The sequence below is a fragment of the Ctenopharyngodon idella genome, chromosome 14 (assembly GCF_019924925.1).
Source record: "Ctenopharyngodon idella isolate HZGC_01 chromosome 14, HZGC01, whole genome shotgun sequence".
NCBI lineage: Eukaryota > Metazoa > Chordata > Actinopteri > Cypriniformes > Xenocyprididae > Ctenopharyngodon > Ctenopharyngodon idella.
The window spans coordinates 10,512,191-10,535,733 of NC_067233.1; the positions used below are offsets into that span (position 1 = coordinate 10,512,191).

Here is a 23,543-nt window from a genome sequence, read left to right on the forward strand (position 1 = left end):
GTGAGTAAAGCTTGGGCTAATTTTAATTTGAAAGTGAACTAATCCTTTAACCAGCGTTTTATGTTTTTCTATATAGGTTTACTATTTTGTTTACTTTTTCAATTAAAACGTTTCCTATTTGTTTACTATTTTTTAATTTAAAAAATAATCAAATTGTTTGGTGGATTGGGATAGCGATAATGATGGGCAATGCCATAATTATTATTTTTTAACAGGTTAATTTTACTTGACATTCGTTTGTAGCTAATTTAGTTTTTTAAAGTTACAGATTTCTACACTAATTAAATTTTTGGTAGCACTTTATTTTACAGTCCCGTTCCCCACGTGCATACTATGTACTTATTATAGTAATTACAATAACTGGGTAATAACTAGGTACTAACCCTGAACCTAAACCTAACCTTTACCCATGTAGTTACCTTATATTACCCAATACTTTCTTAGGGAAGTAGGCTACACTTAAGTACACATAAGCGCACGTAGGCTACTGTAAAATAAAGTGCAACCAAATTTTTAGTAGACAAATATGGAAATAGGGCTATTATTTCAAAGTTTGAGACACACGTGCACAAAAAACACTTATTTCCAGACGTTGAATATCATGTCAAAGAATAGCCTACAAAAAAGCGAGAATAATATTAAATAAATAACCACTTTCGATGGACGTCTTCTCAAAACTTTATTTTAAAATATAACATTTGAAGTCTGAGTGCTTTAACTGTGACTTCTAACTGTGACCTGGAAGTAAAGGGACAAATCACTGCAAATATACAGCTGCTAATGTGTTAATGCACGCTGTGTTTTTAGTGAGGTCGCATCTCGCGATGAGTGAGCTCAGTCTCCCCGCGGTGACAGAGTCATGATGGCCGCTGTACGTAGGTTTCTGGCTTTTCGAAACAAGTTCACCAGCTTAACAAACGGTTTAAACCTTTACTTTAACAGCAGACAATCGCTGAGGGAAAGAACAGTTCTGAGACATGTAGGGACAGGGCTGTGTATAACTCTAGGTGGATTCGCTGTTGTTTACTACCAGCATCGGGGACACGCAGCGAGTCTGCGCGCATTGATTTCTCCTCTCCCAGCAGTGGCTGCAAAGGAGCAGGTATATCTACATTTTAGTACATTTTACGGTGTTTACGTTTGTGGTGTTTACATGGTATATTACTATATCATCCCGGTTTTTATTACTCCTAAACTCCTTAAAATCGTTGGATTTCATGTGCCATCAAAACAGTCGCTCTCCACCAGAGAGGTGCTGAATTCATTGTCTCGATTCATCAGTCCGGTGATGATGCACTGTGATACTATGAAACTACTTATAACAGAAATATTGGAACAGATATTATAGACACTACTGTACATATTAGACATTTTAATGGATGGGATTTGCATGCTTAGTATTGACTTGTGTTTTGCATACTTAGTATTGGCTCCGAAAAGGTCATTTTACTAGGCATGCAAATTCAGTCAACAAGCTTTTCTCCTGTCAAAGTCTTAGCTGGCATTTATGTTTTAGCTAGATTTGTTGGATAGTGATGTACATCAGTGTTTCCTAAACCACAATATATTTATCACACTCATATTGTGCTTTATTTTTTTTTACTATTATTAAAGTCGCTTTTAGACAGAAAGCAACCGATGCTATGAGAGAAAAACAAAATATTCAGCACAAATGTATGACTTGCACACATTACATAAAAAACAAAAGAAGGAATCTACACAACAAACAAGTTCAAAGTTCAAGATCTTTGTAATATACAAATTTGTTCAGGACTTTTCTCATAATATTTTTGCACACACTGGACATAATTTTTTCTTTCCTAAAAAAGGAGCTATAAAAATATGAGATCATGATTAGTTAAATTAATGTATTATTTTTGTCTATTTTATGTTTAACAAAGCAAATACTCTTGGTATGACTATCAGATTGTTATCAGATTGATCATTAAACCATACAGGATTTAATCAGTCTTGTGCGAATCTATGTGCAATGTTCCCTTTTGTTTTTTTTACCCTTATCTGCTTGGGTTGGACACAACCTTGACTTGTGGATTGAGACGCTGGAATCCAGGGTTAAGGTAACTGGACACGGCAGCTTGGCAGCCGGGTGGATGTTTGATGGGGCTAATAGTTATCAGGGCACACATTCCCAGGGTGTTTGCACAGTGCCCAGTGGGCCTGGCCGCCGGCCACTGTAGAGTGAGAAAAACACTGTCCTAGTGAGTTTAGCCCTTGATATATCTGCTTGTGGATGTTTATGTGTATGTTTTTGTACAGGAACGATAGCACTTTCTTCAGGATCACACATGTCTTATCTTGTATTTATGTGTATTTGTTTTAGGCCAGTGCATCTTCTGAAGATGAAGAGGTGTCGATGTCAGCCCATGAGCACAGGTTCAGGCTCTTCAGCTCGATGGAGTATGATGGACAGCTTTACATGACACCCCTCGACTTCATTGAGTCTGTCACTATGAGCGAACCAAAGAGTGAGTTACACAAACAGTTAATCTTCCTTAGCAGAATATATGAACTCGACATATAATTATGTAACTGTAGATTACCACATGAGGCTCTCAGATTTCTAGTGTCTGACAAATGGCAAGTAACCTGTGTAAGGGTTCCACTGAAGCCCAAATGCAGTTTATTCCATAAAATTATATAAACTTGAAAATAAACATAACTTAAATATAAATTAAATATAAACTTAACTAGGTAAAGGATGGCATGGACATGAAACTCAAAGCAGTGGACTGCAGCATCAAAAGATGACAAAGCTAGACCAAGACGCATGGCAAAATCAGAGCTATAAATACACTACTAATGGACAAATGAAAAATGAACCAATGATAAAATAACACAAATGAAAACAAAAAGCACATGGCATGAACACAAGGGAAACGTGGGAGACACATGAAAACAAAGAGCCCAACCAAACACCAGCCTTACATACTGATTGAGATAAATAAGTTTTATGGACTTTCTCCTATTGACTTAATCTTAGTTAAATGGATTAATTCACCCAAAAAGTAAAAATTCTCTCATCTTTTGCTCACCATCAAACGTTTTGGCTTTATTTTTCTGTGGAACACAAAGGTGAAATTTGATCTTCAATGGAGCATTCAAGATTCAAAAGAATGCAAAAGCATCATAAAAGAAAAGTAGTGATGGCTATGAATCACAAATTTGTGGATGAGTCATGTACAGATGTGTTTTTGTGAACCAGATCAGCTGATTCATTAAAAAAATCTCAAAAGGAAATATGAATAGAATATTCTACAAAATTTCTCGGTTTATTTCTACTTTGGTGGGTTCTTTCTTACAGCTTGACTTGAGCATGAGTAAATAATGACAGAGTTTTCATTTTTGGGTGAACTATCCCTTTTAATAAAGATCTTTGCTTTAGTGAGGTTTAACCTTTTTATCTTAAAGTCCCCCTGTGAAAATCAAGTTTTTAATGTTGTTTATATGTCTATGTGGTGTTTTTAATATGCTTTAAGACAAACCATGTGCAAATTCATAAGTCAACACCAAAAATCGTTGGTGTTTCTGACGTCACAAAATACCTTGTAACCAATCAAGTCAACGCGCCGGCGGGCTTTAGCATATCATTAACCATGACCGCTCTGAAGCAGGGGAGTCTCAAGAGAAGGTTATCCCTGTATATTTTTCTTTTGATATGAAAAATCAATAGATTTAGCAATATAGTGGGTGTATGATAATTATTGTTATGATGAACTATATGCCTTTCTCCCCTGACGTTCTAAGGCGTTTCTAAGGATACTGATTTTTAGAAGACAGCTGTCTGACTCGCAAACGGGAACATGGTTTGTGTAACATTAGCAACTCATTATTAGCTGTCTGATAACAAAGTCAAGCAAAAGGCTAATCATATTAATTACCGTTATGTGTCCGACGTTGTAAAAAGTGTTACCATTGTGCAGTGTTTACCTCTGACCAAGTGGATCTCTGAGCTCGCTCGAGTGAGTGGAGGCGGGGCTAATTATCATATTCATAGATCTGCATATACTAAATGAAGCAAGGGTGTAGAGTTACATTCAAGCTATTTTAAGGCATGAAGAAATTTTTTTTCACTGGAAAAAACGTTTAATGTGTCATTTTGGTGATCAAAGATGAGTTTTAAGAGATAAAATGGTTGACTACAGGGGGACTTTAAAAGCAAGTAACCCTGCAGGCATAAAATCAACATATATAGCCGTAACACCTGCATGAAGATAGTCATCTCTCTCTGCCAGCATCACATTTATGACCTATTTCTGTAACCAAAATCTGAAACCAGCTAGACAGACAACTTTTAAACGTGTGTGTCAGGTAAAGTGTATGCTAAACTGAAGACGTTAAGTTTTCATCTCACATAAACGGGAAACGGCACTGAGATCGCTCCAGATGGTAGAGTTGATATGCTCTATATCTGTATTTTCACGACCCAGCTATACTTGTATGGGGGTTGAGTTTCAACCAGTCATGTTTGCTGCTATCTGAAACTTGGACTTCCTGGAATGTGCAGACAGGAATAAAATGTGAACTCTAATATGGCAGGCAAATATTGCATCACCATCTTTAATGGCATATGCATGACAGAACGAATAGTGGTATTTATGGTTTTATGCTGTGGCTGTAAAGCACACTTTGAGTGCATTATATAAACAGAAGCTACAGTTCATATTTTAACCTACAGTTGTTTGGATTTGATTCCAATACTATTCTAAAGTGAATTAGACTTTTTTATTTTTATTTTAAATTCTATATGCATTAAATTGTATTAAAAACAAAAATGGAGTATAAAATGTTATCTCTTTTATTTAATAAAGAGAAATTGTAGTCAGGCATTGTAGGCATAGGTATAGTCAAACTGCTGAGAAAGGAGAAACAGATTCACCCAGTCAAAACAAGTGTCTGCTTCACTTGTAACAGTATCTTTTCATCCTGAACGACATACTCTACAAAAACACAGCAACAGATTTTCTGTATTTTGTCAGTGTTTGAACTTTTGAATAATATTTTTTGAATAACCTAAGTGCAATTTTGTCATTAATACAGAATTTTGGTACACAAAGTAGAGTGTTATCCGCTTATCCGCTTATTTTGACCCTTTTTTTTTTTTTGGCAACATTTTTGGTCAGCATTCATTTAGAAATAGATTTGACAATACCACTTATTCTTATATATCATTTTTTTTTTTTTTCTAGAAAAGAGATTTTGGAGATCCCTCACAAAACAGGTTTGATAATTTTTTTCTTTTGCTCAATGGATATTTATCTACTTCTGAGTTTAGAAAATGTGAATGATCCTGAGTATATGTGCTCTTTTTCAAAAGGATCTAGACAAGATTCTGTCAGATACGCCACCTGTTTGGAAAGGATCCTCTCGTCTGTTCCGAAACCTGCGTGAAAGAGGTGAGACCTAATAATCATGTTATGTATATCGATCTGTATTGTATAATGCAGTGTTGTTGGCTTTGTCATTTGATCATTGCTCACTTAAGTAAATCCCTCCAGGCAACTTGATTTTGAGAGGATTTGCTTTCAAAGTGCCAGATGTGTGCCTAGCATTCTAAATACTGAGCAAATATACAATGATGGGCAAATGATGAATGATCTGCATGAAGCCGAAACATCTCTGATTAACAGGTATTGTGATGTAGGCACAATTAGTATACAGTTTTTAGAGTGTGCAGATGCTTAGACCACCCACATACAGGGTGTTATGAAACAATCGGGATCCTGAAACTTGGCCTCATGCGGAAGGAGAGTGCACAGGCTGTAAATGGTCTCTTATCTCTCAATCAGTCTGACATTACTGTGACTTTGCTCTGGGATAATCACGGATAGGAAGGTGACAAAAAACACCCAATGCATAACGTGTGGCATGTTGTTTTGAATAGACAATAATAATGCGCTCAGCCGAGGGGTGTGCCATGCTCGCACAGTCACGCTAATCCATAAATTACCTAGCTTTATATTGCCCTGAGGTCTTACTTTCTAGACATGCTTTAAGAAAAAGTGTTTGCTTATCGTACTTGACATATTAACAATAATTTATGCTATTGCAAGAATTCTAAAAATGACATTGCCAGTGTTAAAAAAAATCTTTATTAATCAAGGATGCATTAAATTGAGTGACAGTAATGACAATGTTAGAAAAGATTTCTATTTCAAATAAATGCTGTTCTTTTGAAAGATCTATTCATTAAAGAATCCTACAGTTTCCACACAATATTAAGCAGCACAACTGTTTTAACATTGATAGTAATAAGAAATGTTTCTTGAGCAGCAAATCAGCATATTAGAATGATTTCTGAAGGATCATGTGACAGTGAAGACTGTGACTTTGAAGACTTTTGAACCATTTATAAATTTGGATCATTTAGACTTATTGTCCCAGTCACTGAGGACCTGTTTACACCTGGTATTAAGATGCGTTTTGGTCAATCAGATCACAAGTAGACGAGGGAGACACATAACCGTTTACACCTGGTATTTTAATCTGTCTCTTTTATCCACTTTCAACAACTTCTGTCCTGATTTGTTCGAGGGGAGGGTCTATGGGAGGGTAAATGTATGGGTTTTTCCAGATTTTTCGATCTACTGGACAAATTAAGCTTGTGCAATTTACATATGAACACTCACGGAGATGACGGAAAAACATATTGAGAGAATCAGCTTTCGTTTCTGCTTTGACAGCCGCAAGACCAACTGAACACAGTGAAATCAGTAACGGTGAGAGAACATTGTGCTTGGTACATTTTTCGTCTTCAAACCAAACTTGGGTCTTGGCCGACAAAGTTTAAATCCCGTCTGGCTAGCACGCTTCCCATAATGTGTCAGTAGGCGGAGAGTAGGCTGTTCGAACACATTCGAACACATGAGCGTCTACACTACGAACGCAATCTGGTCGAATGCGTTTTCAACTACCTCTGGAAGTGGTTGAAAGTGGACAAGCTCAAAACATTTTAGACCCCATTTATCCCTGTATTTAGCGTCGGGCACTTGTGATCAACCAGGTGGAAACAAGGCCTAAGGGTTTAGAAAAAGAAGAATATTCATTTAATTTATGAGAACAATATCAGCTTTTAATGTGTGGGGCTTTCCAAGATGCTAACAGTACTTTCCTTGTAGTGTTCTTTCTTACACTTACAACACTAAAACACTCAACATAGTGCATGATATCTCCTTATTTCCTTGAGTGCCAGTGCCTGGGTTTGGGTTTTTAATCCGGCTGTTAAATGTTAAAGCTGCACTTAGGTTAAAAAAAAAAAAACGAAGATAGGCTTGATCTGTGAACAAAGCCTTACTTCAGAAAATGAAAAGAGCTGTTTGAACTTTGCAATGTTGAGACTTGTCCTAGTGGCAGCCCCGTATCACTCTGGACAGTATGAATTCTAAGAATGGCGTTGGATTACATCTCCATCACTGACTCTATAGCAATTGTTTCTGTGGAATTCTTTGTGTTCTAACAACTGTTTGAGCTCTTGGGCTGGATTTCTTTCTGCAAGACTGAAGGTGTGTGGCTCTAACGAAACCTGTCTGGGATCCTAAAAGACTAAATGAACAGGCAGCCGTGGATGTCTTAACTAAGTTTTGAATGGTGTAGTTATACATAGAGCAACCAACTGAAAAATAGATGTGAATCAATTGCATGATATCACATATATGAATATGCTGAATTGCTGAGTAAAGCCCTCAAATGAAGATAATCTAAAGACATTGTTGTAGCAGATGAGTAAAGCACTGAATAGACATTACAAAAAATTGTAGTTCTGGCTTTAATTGCTCGATGGCATTGACTTACAAGTCTAGAGTCATGATTAAATGCATTTGTAAATCATATTATTTTAGTTCAAAAATATATTTTTAAAATATGAATAATAAGAAAAAATATTGCGTCTATAAAAATAAGTAATATAATTTAATTAATTTTTTAAAATAATTATATAATACAGAACTAAACAATATAAAAATATATCATTAATATATGATATTATTTTATTTTTATGTAATTAATTATATTCAATTACCACATGAATTCACAGCCTTATATATGTACTACCATTTAAAAAAATATTTAAATAGGTAATATAATATTAATATATATTTCAATATGTATTTTAAAATGTAATATTTCTGTGACAGCAAAGCTGTATGTTCAGCATCATTACTCCAGTCTTTAGTGTGACATGATCTTTCAAGAAATCATTCCAATATGCTGATTTGATGCTCATTATAAATAAATGATTGAATAAAATAGCGTCCCTTGTTGGCAAATGCTATTTACACTAGCTCCGCCCACTAATGTCTGGTTGGGCCACTCAAGTTTTAAAAAAGACTCATAGAATTCAATGTCTTCAGTGGTGCAGCAGTAGTGAGTAAGGCTCACAGACCTGGACTTTAACGCGATCAAAGCGGGTTCGTATCCACCTTTTGGGTTTTTTATTTTCCCAATAAGGCAGCATCCATTTAATAATTTTAATAAATATAATCATTTACACACTATGATATTATTTCATCCTGTTAATGTACAAAAATGCTGAGGTGCAAATAGTATCTGCCAATATAAAGTATAGGTAGCATCTAATTACTGTTTACTCTAATTGCGAAGAACTGATACTTTTACATGGTGTAAATAGAATCTATCACTATTTTCACCTAGTGTAAATAGCATATCGCAAAGAAAATGCTGCTATTGTCACTTAGTGTAAATAACATCTATTGTTATTTGCACTTAGTGCAAATAGCCGCTGCCTTATTTTCATATGATTAATTATATTAAATGAACACATTAAATTCCCAGCCTTAGTTACAAATATAAAATGATGGTAAATCAATCAACAGATACATCAAGGATCAGGGTGGCCCGTGAAAATGTATCTTCTCTATTTTGTTTTACACACACCTTTCTTTATCCTTTTCCTTAAACATTCCAAAGTCCTTTTCCCACAGCACTCAGAGAAGCCCTTCTGAACTATTTGTGTCCAAGTTACTATCATCTCCTCTAAACAAAAGCTTGGGAATGCTTTCAGTGGCAGGAACAATTCTCCTTAAGTCTCTCCTAGACAGAGGCCTGACAGTTGCTCTTCCTTTCTTCTCCTCTCACACAACAAAGGACTAACCGACCTCAAAAAGGAAAACAAACCCACATCAGGCATCTGCAATCAGTTACAGATCACTTGAGAATGTTTTACACCTAGGAAAATAAACAGAGGGGAACTCAGGAGCCAGTGGCCTGGTCTAATTTTGTTTGGGTTTGTGTCCAGCCTGGTTACTTTACGTTTTAACATCTCTGTTTGTGCAAAGAGAACAACAAAAGAAGAGTAAAGAACAGGATCCTCTTAGATCTTATCAATGTAAAAGAAGAAAGGACCTCTAGTTTAAAATGACATTTGATAGTAAAATATATTTTGAAGACAGGTTCTGGGATGTTGGAACACAAGCTTTATTTGAACTCTTAAAAGGAAATGTTTATGTACTGTTTTTCAGGTGTCATCGCTTACACAGAGTATCTGTTTCTGCTTTGCATTTTGACAAGTAAGTTTGTCTTTAGGTAATTCTCCACGCTTGTTTAACACAAACGTCACAAAAAGTATAGATGCATGAGGATGTATTGATGTCCCTTATATGTCTTTCTTTTGTCTTTTAGAGCCACATGCAGGTTTTAAAATAGCTTTCAATATGTTTGATGCAGATGGCAACGAAATGGTGGATAAGAGAGAATTCATGGTGGTATGGTTGTTTTTGTTGTTGTGTATTATTAATCTGAATGTCAGGATGTGTAAAGATAAAGTTCTGCTTTTTTCATTTAGCTAGAGGAGATATTCCGTAAGAAAAATGAAAAGAAAAAAGAACGAGGAGGAGATCCTGACAGTTCATCTCAACTGGTATGAAAAACATGCCTGTCTTTCTATCAAAAGCATTTTATAGTCTTTTGTTGCATGAGCATATTCTGTTGCCACTTGCCATAACTTTGAATCCATGTGAATTAAATTTGAAAGTGATTTAAGGAAATAGTTAATAGAAAATTCTGTCTTCATTTTCTCACCCTTATTCTGTACAAAACTGTAAACCCAAATGAGTGGGCAAAACTCAAAAAAATTGAGGTAATCAGTTACATCAAATTTTTTAGTTAAGAAATTCAAAGTTTAAGTAAGCAGAACTGGCAGATTTCAATGTTGTACTCATACATTTGAATTGTTCTTAACTTGACATGTTTGAGTAAGTTAATTCATACATTTAACTTAAAATTATCATGTAATTTCAACTTAAATGTTTTTAGTAGTGGAAATTTAGCTTGCTATTACTAGCTAATTCAACAAATGCTAATTGGTAACACAATGCTTTGATAACATTAGCATAGCATAGCAATTACTGAAAGAGTACGGCAATATAGAACTTTTAACATATACCAGTTCTCAAACTATATATAATAAATCTCCTACTTAACATTAATCTTGCACAAAAAACATTAAATAACACTTAATTTTAGCATTTGCTCTCCATTTCGAGTGTCATGGCAAAGCATGCTGGGAAATAGAAATCCTAGCCCAGTTTCAGGTAAATTTAAGTTTGTCTAAGTTAAAAGAAACAAGTTCATAAAACTCAAAACAATGAAACAATTGAGATTACTTAAAATGTGTCAGTTTTGTGAACTCAAAAGTAAAAGAAAGTTTTAAATACACATAAAAGTTAATTTGATTAACTAACTTTGAACTAATTTGTTTAATTTGATTTTGTAACCAATTAGTTATTTTGAGTGTTAGGGTTTACAATGCACATAGTTCTTTTTTATCTGTAACACCAAAGGAGAAGTTTTGAAGAATGTTCACTCTGCTCTCTTCCATACAGTAAAGTTAAAAGAGCATTAAATATCAAGATTTCTGATTGATTTGTATGGGGAAGAGACCAAAATTGCTTGGCAGCCATGGCCACCATTCACTTTTATTGCATTTGCTTTAATTACACATTTAATCATTTATAATCAATAATAAGTAATATATAAATAAATTGCTATAAATTATGTGCTCTATCTATCTATAATTTGTTATAAATTTCTCCTTTTGTGTTCTATGGAAGACGTTTTGGATGAACTATTCCTGTAATTTTTTAACACATATGTTCGAATTGAAATCCATGAATAGCCATTGATTTTATTTACTTTGAGATTTTATTGTTGCATGTTTTCAGTCGCATTTAAATTTGAAAGATGATGTAGTGCATGATGCAATGCATAATGTTCCTTTGGCCAAATTTACATGGTAAAAAATATAATATTTTTCTGCAATGAGTCTTTTGTCTCCCATGCTGGGGAAATGCTGATTATTACAGATTGTGTTTTGAAAAACACTTTGAGAGTTTATTGTTTTTCACAATCCTTAGTGAAATATGACAAATGCTGAATGGTGATTTGATTTGATTTTATCCTGTTTTGCACGCTATCATAATCTTGGCTGTGTGAGAGTGTGGAACTGTACGGATATCAAGGATCTGTCAACAGCAATGTATGTATACTGAATACTAAAGATTTTGACGTGTGTTCTTAGCATGGCGGTTAGTGTGGTTGGTGCTTGATTGAACGTGTACAGTCATGGTCAACAGCAACCATGCATGTCCATCATAACCACTAATGTTTATGCAGCTACACCCTAATTAGTGCTCAATAATCCAGAAGGGTTACATCCACATTCAGTGACTTCTTTCAGACAGTCAGAGAGCAATATTATTTTACATACTGAAATGTTTGGATAGGGCGTAACAGAGTGACCCTCACGCATGGCTCACCTCCAGAGAAGAGGGACAATGCAGCTCTAATGGGGTTCAGTCAGACGCAGTCTGAAATGCAGCTCTATTGTCTTGGGGAGCAGAAAAATCATCCAGAGTCTACGACAGATGATTTATGTTGCTTGTCTACTGTCAGGAGCTTTTTGCCAAGGAATGGCCTCACAGAATCACGTTAAAAGGCCCTCACCTGAAGAATGGCAGCTCTACCTGGACCCCCATGTTTTATTTTTACAGTTGCTTGAACAGTGGTATTTGGGTTTGGATTACTTCTTGCGATGGCTTGACCATGAAGAGTTTTGTGTCACTAAAAGTTACAGCTGAGGAATGAAATAGTCTCAGCACCAAACAAGAGAGATGAGGAGCTTTTTCAGCTCGCTGTCAAAGTTTTCTGTGCACAATAAACTATAGTAATTATTTGAAAAAAAAAAAAATCCACTGCAAGGACATAACTAGTTTCATTTAGCAAATCAAATAGTTATCAGAATGTACTAATATAAAATGACTGAAGCACTAATGCCGCGTTGGAATAATTGTGATTTTTTAAAAATGTTTTTGAAAGAAGTCTCCTATGCTCACCAAGGTTGCATGAAAAAAAACAACAACAATTTAACAGAACTGTTTTCTATTTTAATATATTTTAATTATTCCTGTGATGGCAAAGCTGAAATTTCAGAATCATTATTCCAGTCTTCAGTGTCACAGAAATTATTCTGTAAAAATAATTATTATGCTGATTTGCTGCTCAATTATTATAACTTATTTTTGGTATTCAATTATTAATAATGTTTTTTTTTTTTTTCGCTGCTTAACATTTCCTTAACATTGTATTACATTACTTCAGATGGTTTTGCATGTGTATTAACCTTTCACTGCATTGTTTGAATCATTTTTGGTGAATATTGTTAAGCCTTTAATATTTTCACCTCTGATATGCAGGTACTTAAAAAAGAGCAGCCTCAGTCTGAACCCAGAAGTTTCTGGGATGTTCTAAGGCATGGTGCGAGAATAGTTCTCTTTTCAGATCTGATGGAGGTACAAGTATCCTAGAGCTCACATGCTTTTTCATTCGAATCCCATAATTCCCTTGACCATTCCCTGTCCCTCATCCCATGTGAGGTTCTGCCCATTGTTTTATTATTATTTTTCATTTTTTGTGGTATTGTCATTTTTTCCATTAATATCACTACACTTCATGTTGTTACAGTTAGATATTAATATATCTATTTCAAATCCTTAAGATTTATACAACTGTAACTGAGCGATCTTGGATCTTGGAAGATCTTGGATGTTAAGATGTACTTCTAGTATATTATGAAAATACAAGTTTCCAAAATACTTTCAGTTGACATTTTAAGGCATTTTTGTAAAAAAAAAATACCATTAGAATCAGTATGCCTCTTGTTTTTGTAAAGATACATGGCTGCAAAGGAACATTGAGGTATATCTGGTATACAGATTTCTGCACGAGCAACCTGTTGTTTGCGTGGCATGGGATGATGTCGGCTGCTTCATGATGTATCCTTGCTCTGTCAAACATATTAAAGGTACAATATGTAAGATTTTTGGATTAAAATATCTAAAAACCACTAGAACAATGTTATATATTTTGTTGTGTACTTACATTATCCCAAATGTTTCCAACAATGTTTAAATCTAGAGAAATCAGCTATTTTAACCAGTGTAATGGTCCATGTCATTGCATCACCTGTCAATGACGTCATATCCCCATTACCCTCGTTTTCCGCTTTAATATATTATGTGTTTTATTAGACAGGTGAACTGTTTGGATACCTTTATCAACAGAAATCTAATCATTGTTATATAGCTCAACATGGTTGTTATTCCTTATTGTTTGAATCTCTTGTTTTCTTGATTTACTGGGAGTTACATGTTTGTACCCAAAAAGTAAATCAGACAACACTATTTTGTCAAGTGGCTAACATAGCATAATCAGAAAGAGCTTTATTCGTAGTAACAGTAATACAGCATTTTGATTTGCATGCCATTTACTGTAGCAATACAAGTCTACCAGCTTTTATTAATAAGATATTCTAATATCGATCTAGTTTACTGCAGTGTGCAACAAGTCTCTTATACCAGCCACCGAGCGAACGCACAGAGTAACGTTATAATATAACTTTCAACACACTCAAATGTATTTTTAGTATGACTGTTTTGACCAAGTAAAACGGCACTGCGTTACCACACAATTTTAGTTAGTGCAATAAAGTGACCTGTATGAGTAGTAATTCAGCACTCACGGCTGTTTCATTAGAATGAAATAAAATAATGTGAATTTAAGTGATCAAACATAACTGTAACCAAGTTCAAGTTAAGGGAAGAAGGAGGCTGACGCTAAACTTAACTTTAATCGTAAAATATGCATACACAACAAAACGAAAGGAGTGGCAGCAACATAACATGTCCCATTATCTCACCCATGAACATAATTTTTGTCCTGACACCAACTCCCATGATTCCACGCTCATTCGTGGCATCATCAAGCTATGCATTTGTTATTGTCTTGAATAAGTGACCTCTAGTGGTGAAACTTACATACTGTGCCTTTAATATATGAGTACATGTGCATATTAACTTTCAAAGGAATATTTTAACCAAAATAAAAATTCTTTTATCATTTACCCACCCTCACGTTGTTCTAAACCTGTGTGACTTTCTTTCTTTGGTTACAGTGCATGTGGGGACAGGAGCTTTTAAACTTCAAAAAAGATGCAAAAAGTGCCATAACAATTTTATATATGTGCTAAGGAGAGCTAGAGTAACAACATGATTGTGAAAAAAAAAAAAAAAAAGATGACAGAATATTCATTATCCCTTCAATTGTTCATGTGTGATTTTAAGATGTATGACAGAGATGCTTTTTTCAGATCTGATCTAAATGAATCAGTTGCTTTTAATCAGTCATTTACATTTTACATTTATTTGTGTTTGTGTCTGTATCTGTGTTGTTTATTTTTGTTTATGGCTGCACATCCTCATCAAGCTATTTTGGTGTACACTTATTCTGTGTCCAATTTTGCTCTCTTGTTCAGTTTTTACAGCTGAATAATGTGTTTTCATAATTTGCTTTCACAGCACAAACCAGAAAATGTCACCGACACAACTCTGCTGGTGCATTTCTTTGGAAGAAAGGGCAAAAGTGAACTTAACTTTGATGACTTCTACAGGTGAGAGACAGATTTGATGACCATGATCTTGAATACAGGCTTATAGTCTTAATTTAGGATCAAGTTTCTGTAATATGTATAAAAAATAAAAAGGGAAGGAACCTGGGCCATGTTATTAATGCATGACCCTTAAAAAGGAAGTTGAATGAATCACTGAGGATACTTTATTCTTATTAAAGTATGTTGGGATGGTCCAGTCCTACTGAGCGAGTGATGGCATCTCCTCTTAACACTGTCTGTGTCACGCTCTATCGGCAGATTCATGGACAACCTGCAGACAGAAGTCCTTGAGATTGAGTTCCTCAGCTATTCCAAGGGAATGACCACCATCAGTGAGGAAGACTTCGCTCGTATCCTGCTGCGCTACACAACAGTGGAGAACATTACAGGCTACCTTGAGAATGTGCGTCAAAGCATACCTGATGAAAAGGTATAATACTTATTCTGGACACACACACACACACACACACACACACACACACACACACACACACCCACCCACCAATATCATCACTCAAGAAATCAGAAGCCTTTCCAAACAAGCACCACAATACCAGATTCAGATTTTATGCCAATTTATCTTACCAACAAAATGGTAAGATATACAAACACATTGTGTTTTGTTAACATCCTGACTAACAAAATGATCTAAGAACGTTTTGCTGACGTTCCCTTTAAGTTATGAAAACTTTATTTCTGAAAGTTTGAAACATCCGCTATTTTAAATGTTTAAAAAAATGTTTTATTATGTTTTTTTTGTTTTTTTTGGTTATGTGAACATTAGAGAAAACAGATTTTCAATTTTAAACATTTTATCAACATTATGGGAACTTTACTTTCAAGTAGTCAGTAATATTTAAAAAGATGTTAGACAAACTTCCAACTGAAACTTTCCATTAACAATGTGTAAAGGCTGATAGGTCCTTTACATGCAGTCTGCAAGCACATCATTACCACATGACACAAGCTGATTGGCCTCTGCTGATCCCGCAACCAATGAGATTGCTTGCTCAACATTTCAAAAGTCTGGTTCTTTGTTTGCTGTAAGCTGGTTCTGCAGCACCTTATCAGAATCAGATTAAAGGATTAGTTCACTTCTGAATGAAAATTTCCTGATAAATAACCCCCATGTCATCCAAGATGTTCATGTCTTTCTTTCTTCAGTTGAAAAGAAATTAAGGTTTTTGAGGAAAACATTCCAGGATTTTTCTCCATATAGTGGACTTCAGTGGATTTCACTGGGTTGAAGGTACAAATTGCAGTTTCAGTGCATCTTCAAAGGGCTCTACGTGATCCCAGATAAGGAATAAGGGTCTTATCTAGCAAAATGATCTGTCACAAAAAAATTTATATAGTTTTTAACCACAAGCACATTTTTATTTTTTTTTTAGAAAATGACAGATCGTTTCGCTAGATAAGACCCTTATTCCTCAGCTGGGATCGTGTAGAGCCCTTTGAAGCTGCATTGAAACTGCAATTTGGACCTTCCACCTGGTGAACCCCACTGAAGTCCACTATATCGAGAAGAATCCTGGAATGTTTTCCTCAAAAAACTTAATTTCTTTCCGCCTGAAGAAAGAAAGACATGAACATCTTGGATGACATGGGAGTGAGTAAATTCTTGGGAATTTTTCATTCAGAAGTGAACTAATCCTTTAACTCTGAAACCCTCCACCTTCCCCAGCTCCACCTGCTTAGATCTGCTATGGTTTTATGTATGTCTATTCATGCAGCAGCAGCATATCTTACTTGCTCACAGCAGTGTGTCGGTGTATATATTAGCAGTAGCAAGTCCCGTACTTGCTCTGCAGCAGCAGCAGCAACAATAATCAACAGCGGCAGCAGTGTAGCAGATCTAGTCTGCTAAGACCAAATACATTAACGCTGCCATATTCAATAACATGCAAAAACTATTCAGAGAGTTGTCATGATTGAAATTATGTTTTTGTGCTAATGTTTTGAGAAAGTTATTAAAAACCAAATAACTTTAAACAAACATTCTATTAACATTACTGCAAGAATGTTTGTTCACCTTGAACCTTGGTAGAACGTTAACCAAAGTTCTGAGAACATTCCCTGTTAGCTGGGAAGTACAGAAGCAAAACTGGAGGAGGTGAATCAGAATGAACTTAATATTTCACATCAACACAATTCACGTCAGTTTGTCAGTATTCTAGTATTTCTACTCCTTTATCTTTTCATGTATTATAAATGAGTCTACTCAAATCATTGCATAGCATAACAAATACCACAACAGATGTGGAGAGAGGAGGAAATTTATAATCTGAGTGATGTTAGTGTCTTTTTTTCTTTAGGATGTTTCCCCTTTTGCACATTGACCCTCACATTATGAGGTTAGAGTCTTTTCAGTTGCTCGAGGAGGCTGTTGGTGGATGGCCATTGATATATAAGTGGTTCTTATTCTTAAGTTAAGAGATATTGCAATACAGCTTAACTTGTAAAATCACCAAAGCGTCACATATTACTCATTAGATCATTTGTAAAACAGTTGTTGTTGGTTGCAAGAGCGGCTTCAGAAAAAGACGTGGGTCTAGTGCCTGGAAATGGATGAGTGGAAATCAAAAGGACCGCTGTTTGGGTAATCTGCTAGCGCTGAGATATTTTGGACACATTCCCTTTTGTTTTTGTGTAGGCAAGTATCAGGTTAATCTTCTTTAGAAGAGTCGACAAGCTACCCGACCTCTCCTTAAACAAAACAATCTGAAGGTGTCGACAGCTCCAGTTGTATAGATCGGGTGCGGGAGCAGGAGAGATGTGTGCTGGGATTGTTTGACTTTGCTATTTTTTGGGTATCTGTTATCGCTCTTCAAGTTCCCACAGACACTAAAGGTGCCCTCGTTTTTGAAAAAGTGAGGCGTGATGCAGTTTTGCCTTTTTTAGAAGACTGCATTTATTATACAGAGAATTAATCTGAGACTATCTTTTGAAATGTATCTCGCTGCATGAGTGCTATCATATTATAAAGACTCTGACTTAATTATCTTTCTATTGCCCAAAGCTTTCTGTTTGACAATTTCATCTGTAAATCACTGATGTAACACTGATCTTCTCTTATAGGGCATCACTTTTGAAGAGTTTAGGTCCTTCTTTCAGTTCCTCAACAACTTAGAAGATTTTACCATTGCCATGCAAATGTACAACTATGCAAATCGCCCAATTGGACAAGGTAAACATACTCATTTAATTCAGTTACTCCTCAAAGTCTAAGTGGTTAATCATGTTTGGTTCTTGGCTCACAGATGAGTTTGCCCGTGCGGTCTATGTTGCCACTGGCCTGAAGCTGTCACGACACCTCGTGAACACTATTTTCAAGATCTTTGATGTTGACCATGATGACCAGCTAAGCTACAAGGAGTTCATTGGGATAATGAAGGATCGGCTGCACCGTGGCTCTTGGGTAAATATGCTGGGAAGGTTGACTGTTCACAGATGTTTCAATGCCATATTTCCAAACCTATAGGTAGTTATGAACCACTGGTGAGCCTTAAAAATGGTCTCTGAGATTCAAGTTGCGGTAAGCAGATGGTCCAGAAATCTGGTTTGAGGTTTTGAATGGACACATGGCATTTGTATTTAGGAGAGCATTTCCCAAAAAACTTTTTTAAAACTATGTTCAAATCAGCTGTCATATCAGATTTTGGCTTGTGACAGAAAATATATTCCTGTAACGCATTTAAACACAATTTTAGCTTCAAATTAAAATTTAAATTAGTCATTATCACTGTACTGTTGTTATTAGTTTTACTATTAGTGTTATTACACTACCGTTCAAAAGTTTGGGTTCAGTAAGATTAAAAAAAGAAAGAAAGAAAAGAAATTATTACTTTTATTTAGCAAGGGTGCTTTAAATTAATCAAAAGTGACATTAAAGACATTTGCATTGTTAAGAAAATCCATTTGAAATAAATGCCAGTCTTATGAACTTTCTGTTCATGAAAGAATCCTGAATTTTTTTTGAAAATTATTATTGTTTCTGCAAATAAATGGCTGCTGAAAATTCAGCTTTGTCAAGACAGGAATAAATTACATTTTAAAATATATTAAAATAGAAAACAGTTATTGTAAAGTGTAATAATAATATTTCACAATGTTACAGTTTAACTGTATTTTTTTTTTTTTAAACATTTTAAAAATCGTACTGACCCCCAACTTTTGTATAATATGTGACCCTAGACCACAAAACCAATCATAAGTCACACGGGTATATTTGTAGCAATAGCCAACAATACATAGTATGGGTCAAAATTATTGATTTTTCTTTTATGCCAAAAATCATTAGAATATTAAGTAAAGATCATGTTCCATGAAGATATTTTGTAAATTTCCTACCGTAAATATATCAAAAATTTCTTTTTGTGAGTGGATATGCATTGCTAAGGACTTTTGTCCTATCCTAACAAACCATACATCAATGGAAAGCTTATTTATTCCGCTTTCTGGTGATTTATAAATCTCAATTTTAAAAAAATTGACCCTTATGACTGTTTTTGTGGTCCAGGGGCACATATTGTATATCAACAAAAGAAAAGTATAGGCTGTCTTGTGGATGCAATTTTGCTGACATCTAGTGGCCATTTATTGCCAATATGCCAGTATGCTAGTTGTCTCATTGACTAGCGCAATTAATTTCATTTTAATTAAAAAATATATATATATTTCTGTTGATGACATAACACCATTTTCTCTTCATATTATCATTGTGAATTCAGGGATATAAAGGTGAAGAGAGATTCACATCCTTTAAAGCCTGTATGAAGAAAGAACTCACTGCTAAATAGGTAAGTTCATGGTTAAATAGAAAAAAAATGTAGTAGATATTATCCAGTATTTTGGATTTAGCTTCATGATATTGCCCTGGAGAATTTGCAATTAATGATACTGAACTACAGCAATAGCACTGCTCAGCATTCAGCCAAAGCTCTTTTCTCTAGCATCAGATTACTCTGTAAAATTAATGTCGGCTATCCAGAGATACAAGATACCAGCCTAACATAGTGTATTACGACTTAACAAAGTAATAGAATACAGTGCCCAACCCACACAATAAAACACCTAGAAACAGAGAACAATTAGACTCACTCAGGGTGTATGAATAGAGTAAATGCAGTTTAAATTAAATAAACAGATATTACTTTTTTTATAAAGCACATTTCTATTCTAAAGGTAGTAATGTATTCAAAATATCACTTGTTGGATTCAGTCGTTTAGTTTAATATGCTATTCTTCTGTTATGTCTTTGATGCAGGTGAAAGTCCCGCTGAGTGTTCCTCTTCACCCTCACGTCTCAGTGAAGAAATCTCAAGTTGGATTAAACTTCTCAGTGACTCAATGCAATTATCTACCTGACCTGTGTCAAACTCTGTAAGATACAAATACTGCCATAATTAGATTAACACATGCTACCTCTCTGGACTATAGTTACCACTTTGTCACTTTGCAGGCACTTTCTTAACTCTATTAAAGCCATTAACTAAAAGGGATAACACTTTAATGAAATAGCCATACTTTTATTAATCAAAAAATTATTTATTAAAGGTCTTATAAATTTAAATGGGACCAGTGCCCACATTTTAAGATAAATTATGTCTTTATATTACTTCATAAATTAAAGAAAAAAAAAATTATGTCCATTAACTATGTTGAAGTGGAAATGTGTATTTGCTGAATTCTGATGTTATTTATTCTATTTATTGATATATTTTGTGTAAAGAAAATGTTCTCTTGAGATTTAATGCTTCTTTAATGCTGTATTGGCACTGCATTGATCTATTTGCTTCTCTAGGAGTTATAAGCCAGATAATCTTTCCTTACAATGAGCACATTGCTAACATAGTTTCTCTGAGCTTGTCCACTGCCCACCACCCAGATCAGCTTACACAGGGTCTGACAGTGCTGAGTGCACAGAGCAATAATGAGACCTCAGTAATCTCACAATGTGCTACACATACAGATCTCTCTCTCCTACTCTTTTATGAGTTTCTTACACTGCCACTCCTTTAAGAAAAATCTTGCAAAGACAAAACAACAAACAAGCTGAATCCACTCATTTTACTCCAGAAAAAATTTCTCTTGGTATGTTTATTTTTTAAAGTTTAAAGTAACATTTTGTGCAGCCTTGCCTACAAAAAAGCTGTTGCACATTTTCATTTTATTGCCCAGGAAAAAAAAAAAAAAAGATACAGTTCATTAAACACACATTGACCTATAGCGGGGCATGTTGTCACAAATGGGGTTGTTATAAAGGAACCATTTTCTCTAACTGAACCTTTGACTCAAAGCATTAAAATATAGCTTGTGACAACTGTGTGATAAGTAGCTCTGGTCTCAACCACCATACTTTTCTTCAGAATACAGACCATGTTTTAGATCTGTACATCCTAAAATTGCTTATTTCATTTAACATTTTTGCATATTACAGTTTTATGCATTAGGCCTATAGTATTCAGACTGCTTAGAGGGTTCGAATAAATTAAAACCACAATCAAAATAATAATTTGTGTCATTCCTTCTGGTCTGTGCTTCCTTCTTTCAGAAGAAATGATTTAAAAAAAGTCTTGAAACATTTTAGATTTTAGACCTATAGTGTCAGGCCCCTATTTTAACAATCTAAGCACAAGCGCACGGCGCAAGTGCACTTAGGGCGTGTCCGAATCCTCTTTTGCTAGTTTAACGACGGGAAAAATAGTCTAAAAGGGTTGTCCCTATTCTCTTAATGAGTAATGGTTGTGTTTTGGGTGTAACGTGCAATAAACCAATCAGAGTCTCATCTCCCATTCCCTTTAAAAGCCATTTGCACACGTGCAATGGCGGATTCGCTATTTACATGGCGGAATTTGCAAGCGGAAAAACTGCATGCTTCTCTAGCGAGGAAACGGATATGTGCCATTGACTTTTGACCAGGTTTCAGTTGGTCAATGGCGCAGTCTATTTCAGTTGCCTCAAAATAGCAATGTGCCAACAATGCGCCTGAACACACCTTGTTTTCAGACCAGCCATGGGCGCACAAATGGGTGCTAATGCATTTGCTTTTTAAACAACGTGGCGCAGGACGTGAAAATGATAACTGCATCGGGCTAAAACTAGTAAAAAACACTTGTGTCGCGCCTGGCGCCGCATTGCACTGGGTGAATGATAGAGCCCTTAATGTCTTTTTAGTCAAGCACAATGTAACTATGAAAAGATTATGGGGTTCCTCAGTAGGGTTGGGAATCGAAAATCGATTCCAATACTTAAGGTCAGGAATCGGATACTTGTTATAAAATTTCGATTCCTCTTGACTTTAAACCATTCGCGCGTAAGAACACCCACATGCTGTTTTTCGTGCTGCACACGCGTCCATAGCGCGCACACAGAAAAAATTATTTTAATGTGATTTTAAACCATTCAAGCACATGAAGACTCGTGCGCTGTTTTCTGTGCTGCGCACACATCCAAAACATGTGCACTGAAAGCCACCTCTCATACTGTATAGTACACAAAACACAGTCGGTTGTGTCTTAAAGGGTTAGTTCACCCAAAAATTTAATTTCTGTCATTAATTACTCACCCTCAAGTTGTTCCAAACAGAGTTGGCATTCTGACGTAAACATGGAAGTGCTGCACTGCATTCACTGTGCCAACTGCGTAGGAGACTGACAGGGAAGAGAAAAAATTGTTGAATAAAGTTGTTATTTTTGTTTTGTTTTCTCGTTGCTTCATAACATTAAGGTTGAACAACTGTAGTCACGTTGACTATTTTAACGATGTCTTTACTACTTCTCTGGACCTTGAATGTGGTAATTTCGTTGCTTTCTATGGGAGATAAAAAACCTCTTGGATTTCATCAAAAATATCTTAATTTGTGTTCTGAAGATGAACGAAGGTCTTACGGGTTTGGAACGACATGAGGGTGAGTACTTAATGACAGAAATTTCACTTTTGAGTGAACTAACCCTTTAAGTGAACGTAAACAATTGACAAAGAAAACATGTGTAACAGTATATTGGATAAATATTCCTAATATAGCCTAATATTCCTGCTGCTGTCTCTATAATAAAGTTAATCAAACAATAAAAGACAACGCGAAAATTCACTCGCTGTTCTTGACTGAATTACTTTTGCAACTATATTTGTAATGTGTATTTTATTTATAAAATGCAGTGTTATTTTACATTTGATTACAGTTTCTGTACCTGAATAACCTACCTGAAAAGTCCTTTTAGTCCGTTGATTTTTGTTCATGGTATTCAGCTACAATATAATGTTTTGCAATAAGACTTAAGAATAAATGTGAATGATATCTAGGCCTAAGTTTTTTTTTTAACCTTATTGGAATCTATAAGCAGAATCTTAATCGGAAATGTAATCGTTAAAGTTCAAACGATACCCAACCCTATTCCTCAGACAAATACTAAGCTGTTGTTACGGCCTCACAGCCAAGCAGGTTTTCAGCTAGTTTGTCTGGGCTGCAGGCTAATTTTCTGTAGGCTACTAACTGCTGAAAAGTGCCCAGATCTCTTTAAAACCAGTCAGAAGACCAGACTGGATGGCCTAAGACCAGCAAACC

General features: G+C 35.3%; 1 protein-coding gene across 3 annotated transcripts; it reads left to right on the plus strand.

Moving 5' to 3' along the window:
• The first annotated feature begins 808 nt into the window (after positions 1–808).
• Positions 809–23,166, plus strand: micu3b (mitochondrial calcium uptake family, member 3b). Of its 3 annotated transcripts, XM_051860858.1 has the most exons (15): positions 809–1,102; positions 2,342–2,486; positions 5,208–5,239; positions 5,336–5,414; positions 9,495–9,542; positions 9,655–9,737; positions 9,818–9,892; positions 11,468–11,509; positions 12,726–12,821; positions 14,886–14,977; positions 15,236–15,407; positions 18,056–18,164; positions 18,238–18,395; positions 19,708–19,776; positions 20,244–23,166. In XM_051860858.1, the coding sequence occupies exons 1-14, from the start codon at positions 860–862 to the stop codon at positions 19,774–19,776; spliced, it is 1,443 nt and encodes a 480-aa protein (XP_051716818.1). In that variant the 5' UTR covers positions 809–859; the 3' UTR covers positions 20,244–23,166. The 3 variants fall into 3 exon arrangements, with proteins under 3 accessions (XP_051716818.1, XP_051716819.1, XP_051716820.1); XM_051860859.1 differs by lacking the exon at positions 12,726–12,821 and having other exon boundaries at positions 810–1,102; positions 20,244–23,165; XM_051860860.1 differs by lacking the exons at positions 11,468–11,509; positions 12,726–12,821 and having other exon boundaries at positions 810–1,102.
• The last annotated feature ends 377 nt before the right edge of the window (positions 23,167–23,543 follow it).

Coding starts and splice junctions, on each gene's coding strand:
- micu3b (XM_051860858.1), top strand. CDS start 860: ATGATGGCCGCTGTACGTAGGTTTCTGGCTTTTCGAAACAAGTTCACC. Junction 9,543..9,654: donor TCTGCTTTGCATTTTGACAA/GTAAGTTTGTCT, acceptor TTTGTCTTTTAG/AGCCACATGCAGGTTTTAAA. Junction 9,893..11,467: donor CTGACAGTTCATCTCAACTG/GTATGAAAAACA, acceptor TGGCTGTGTGAG/AGTGTGGAACTGTACGGATA.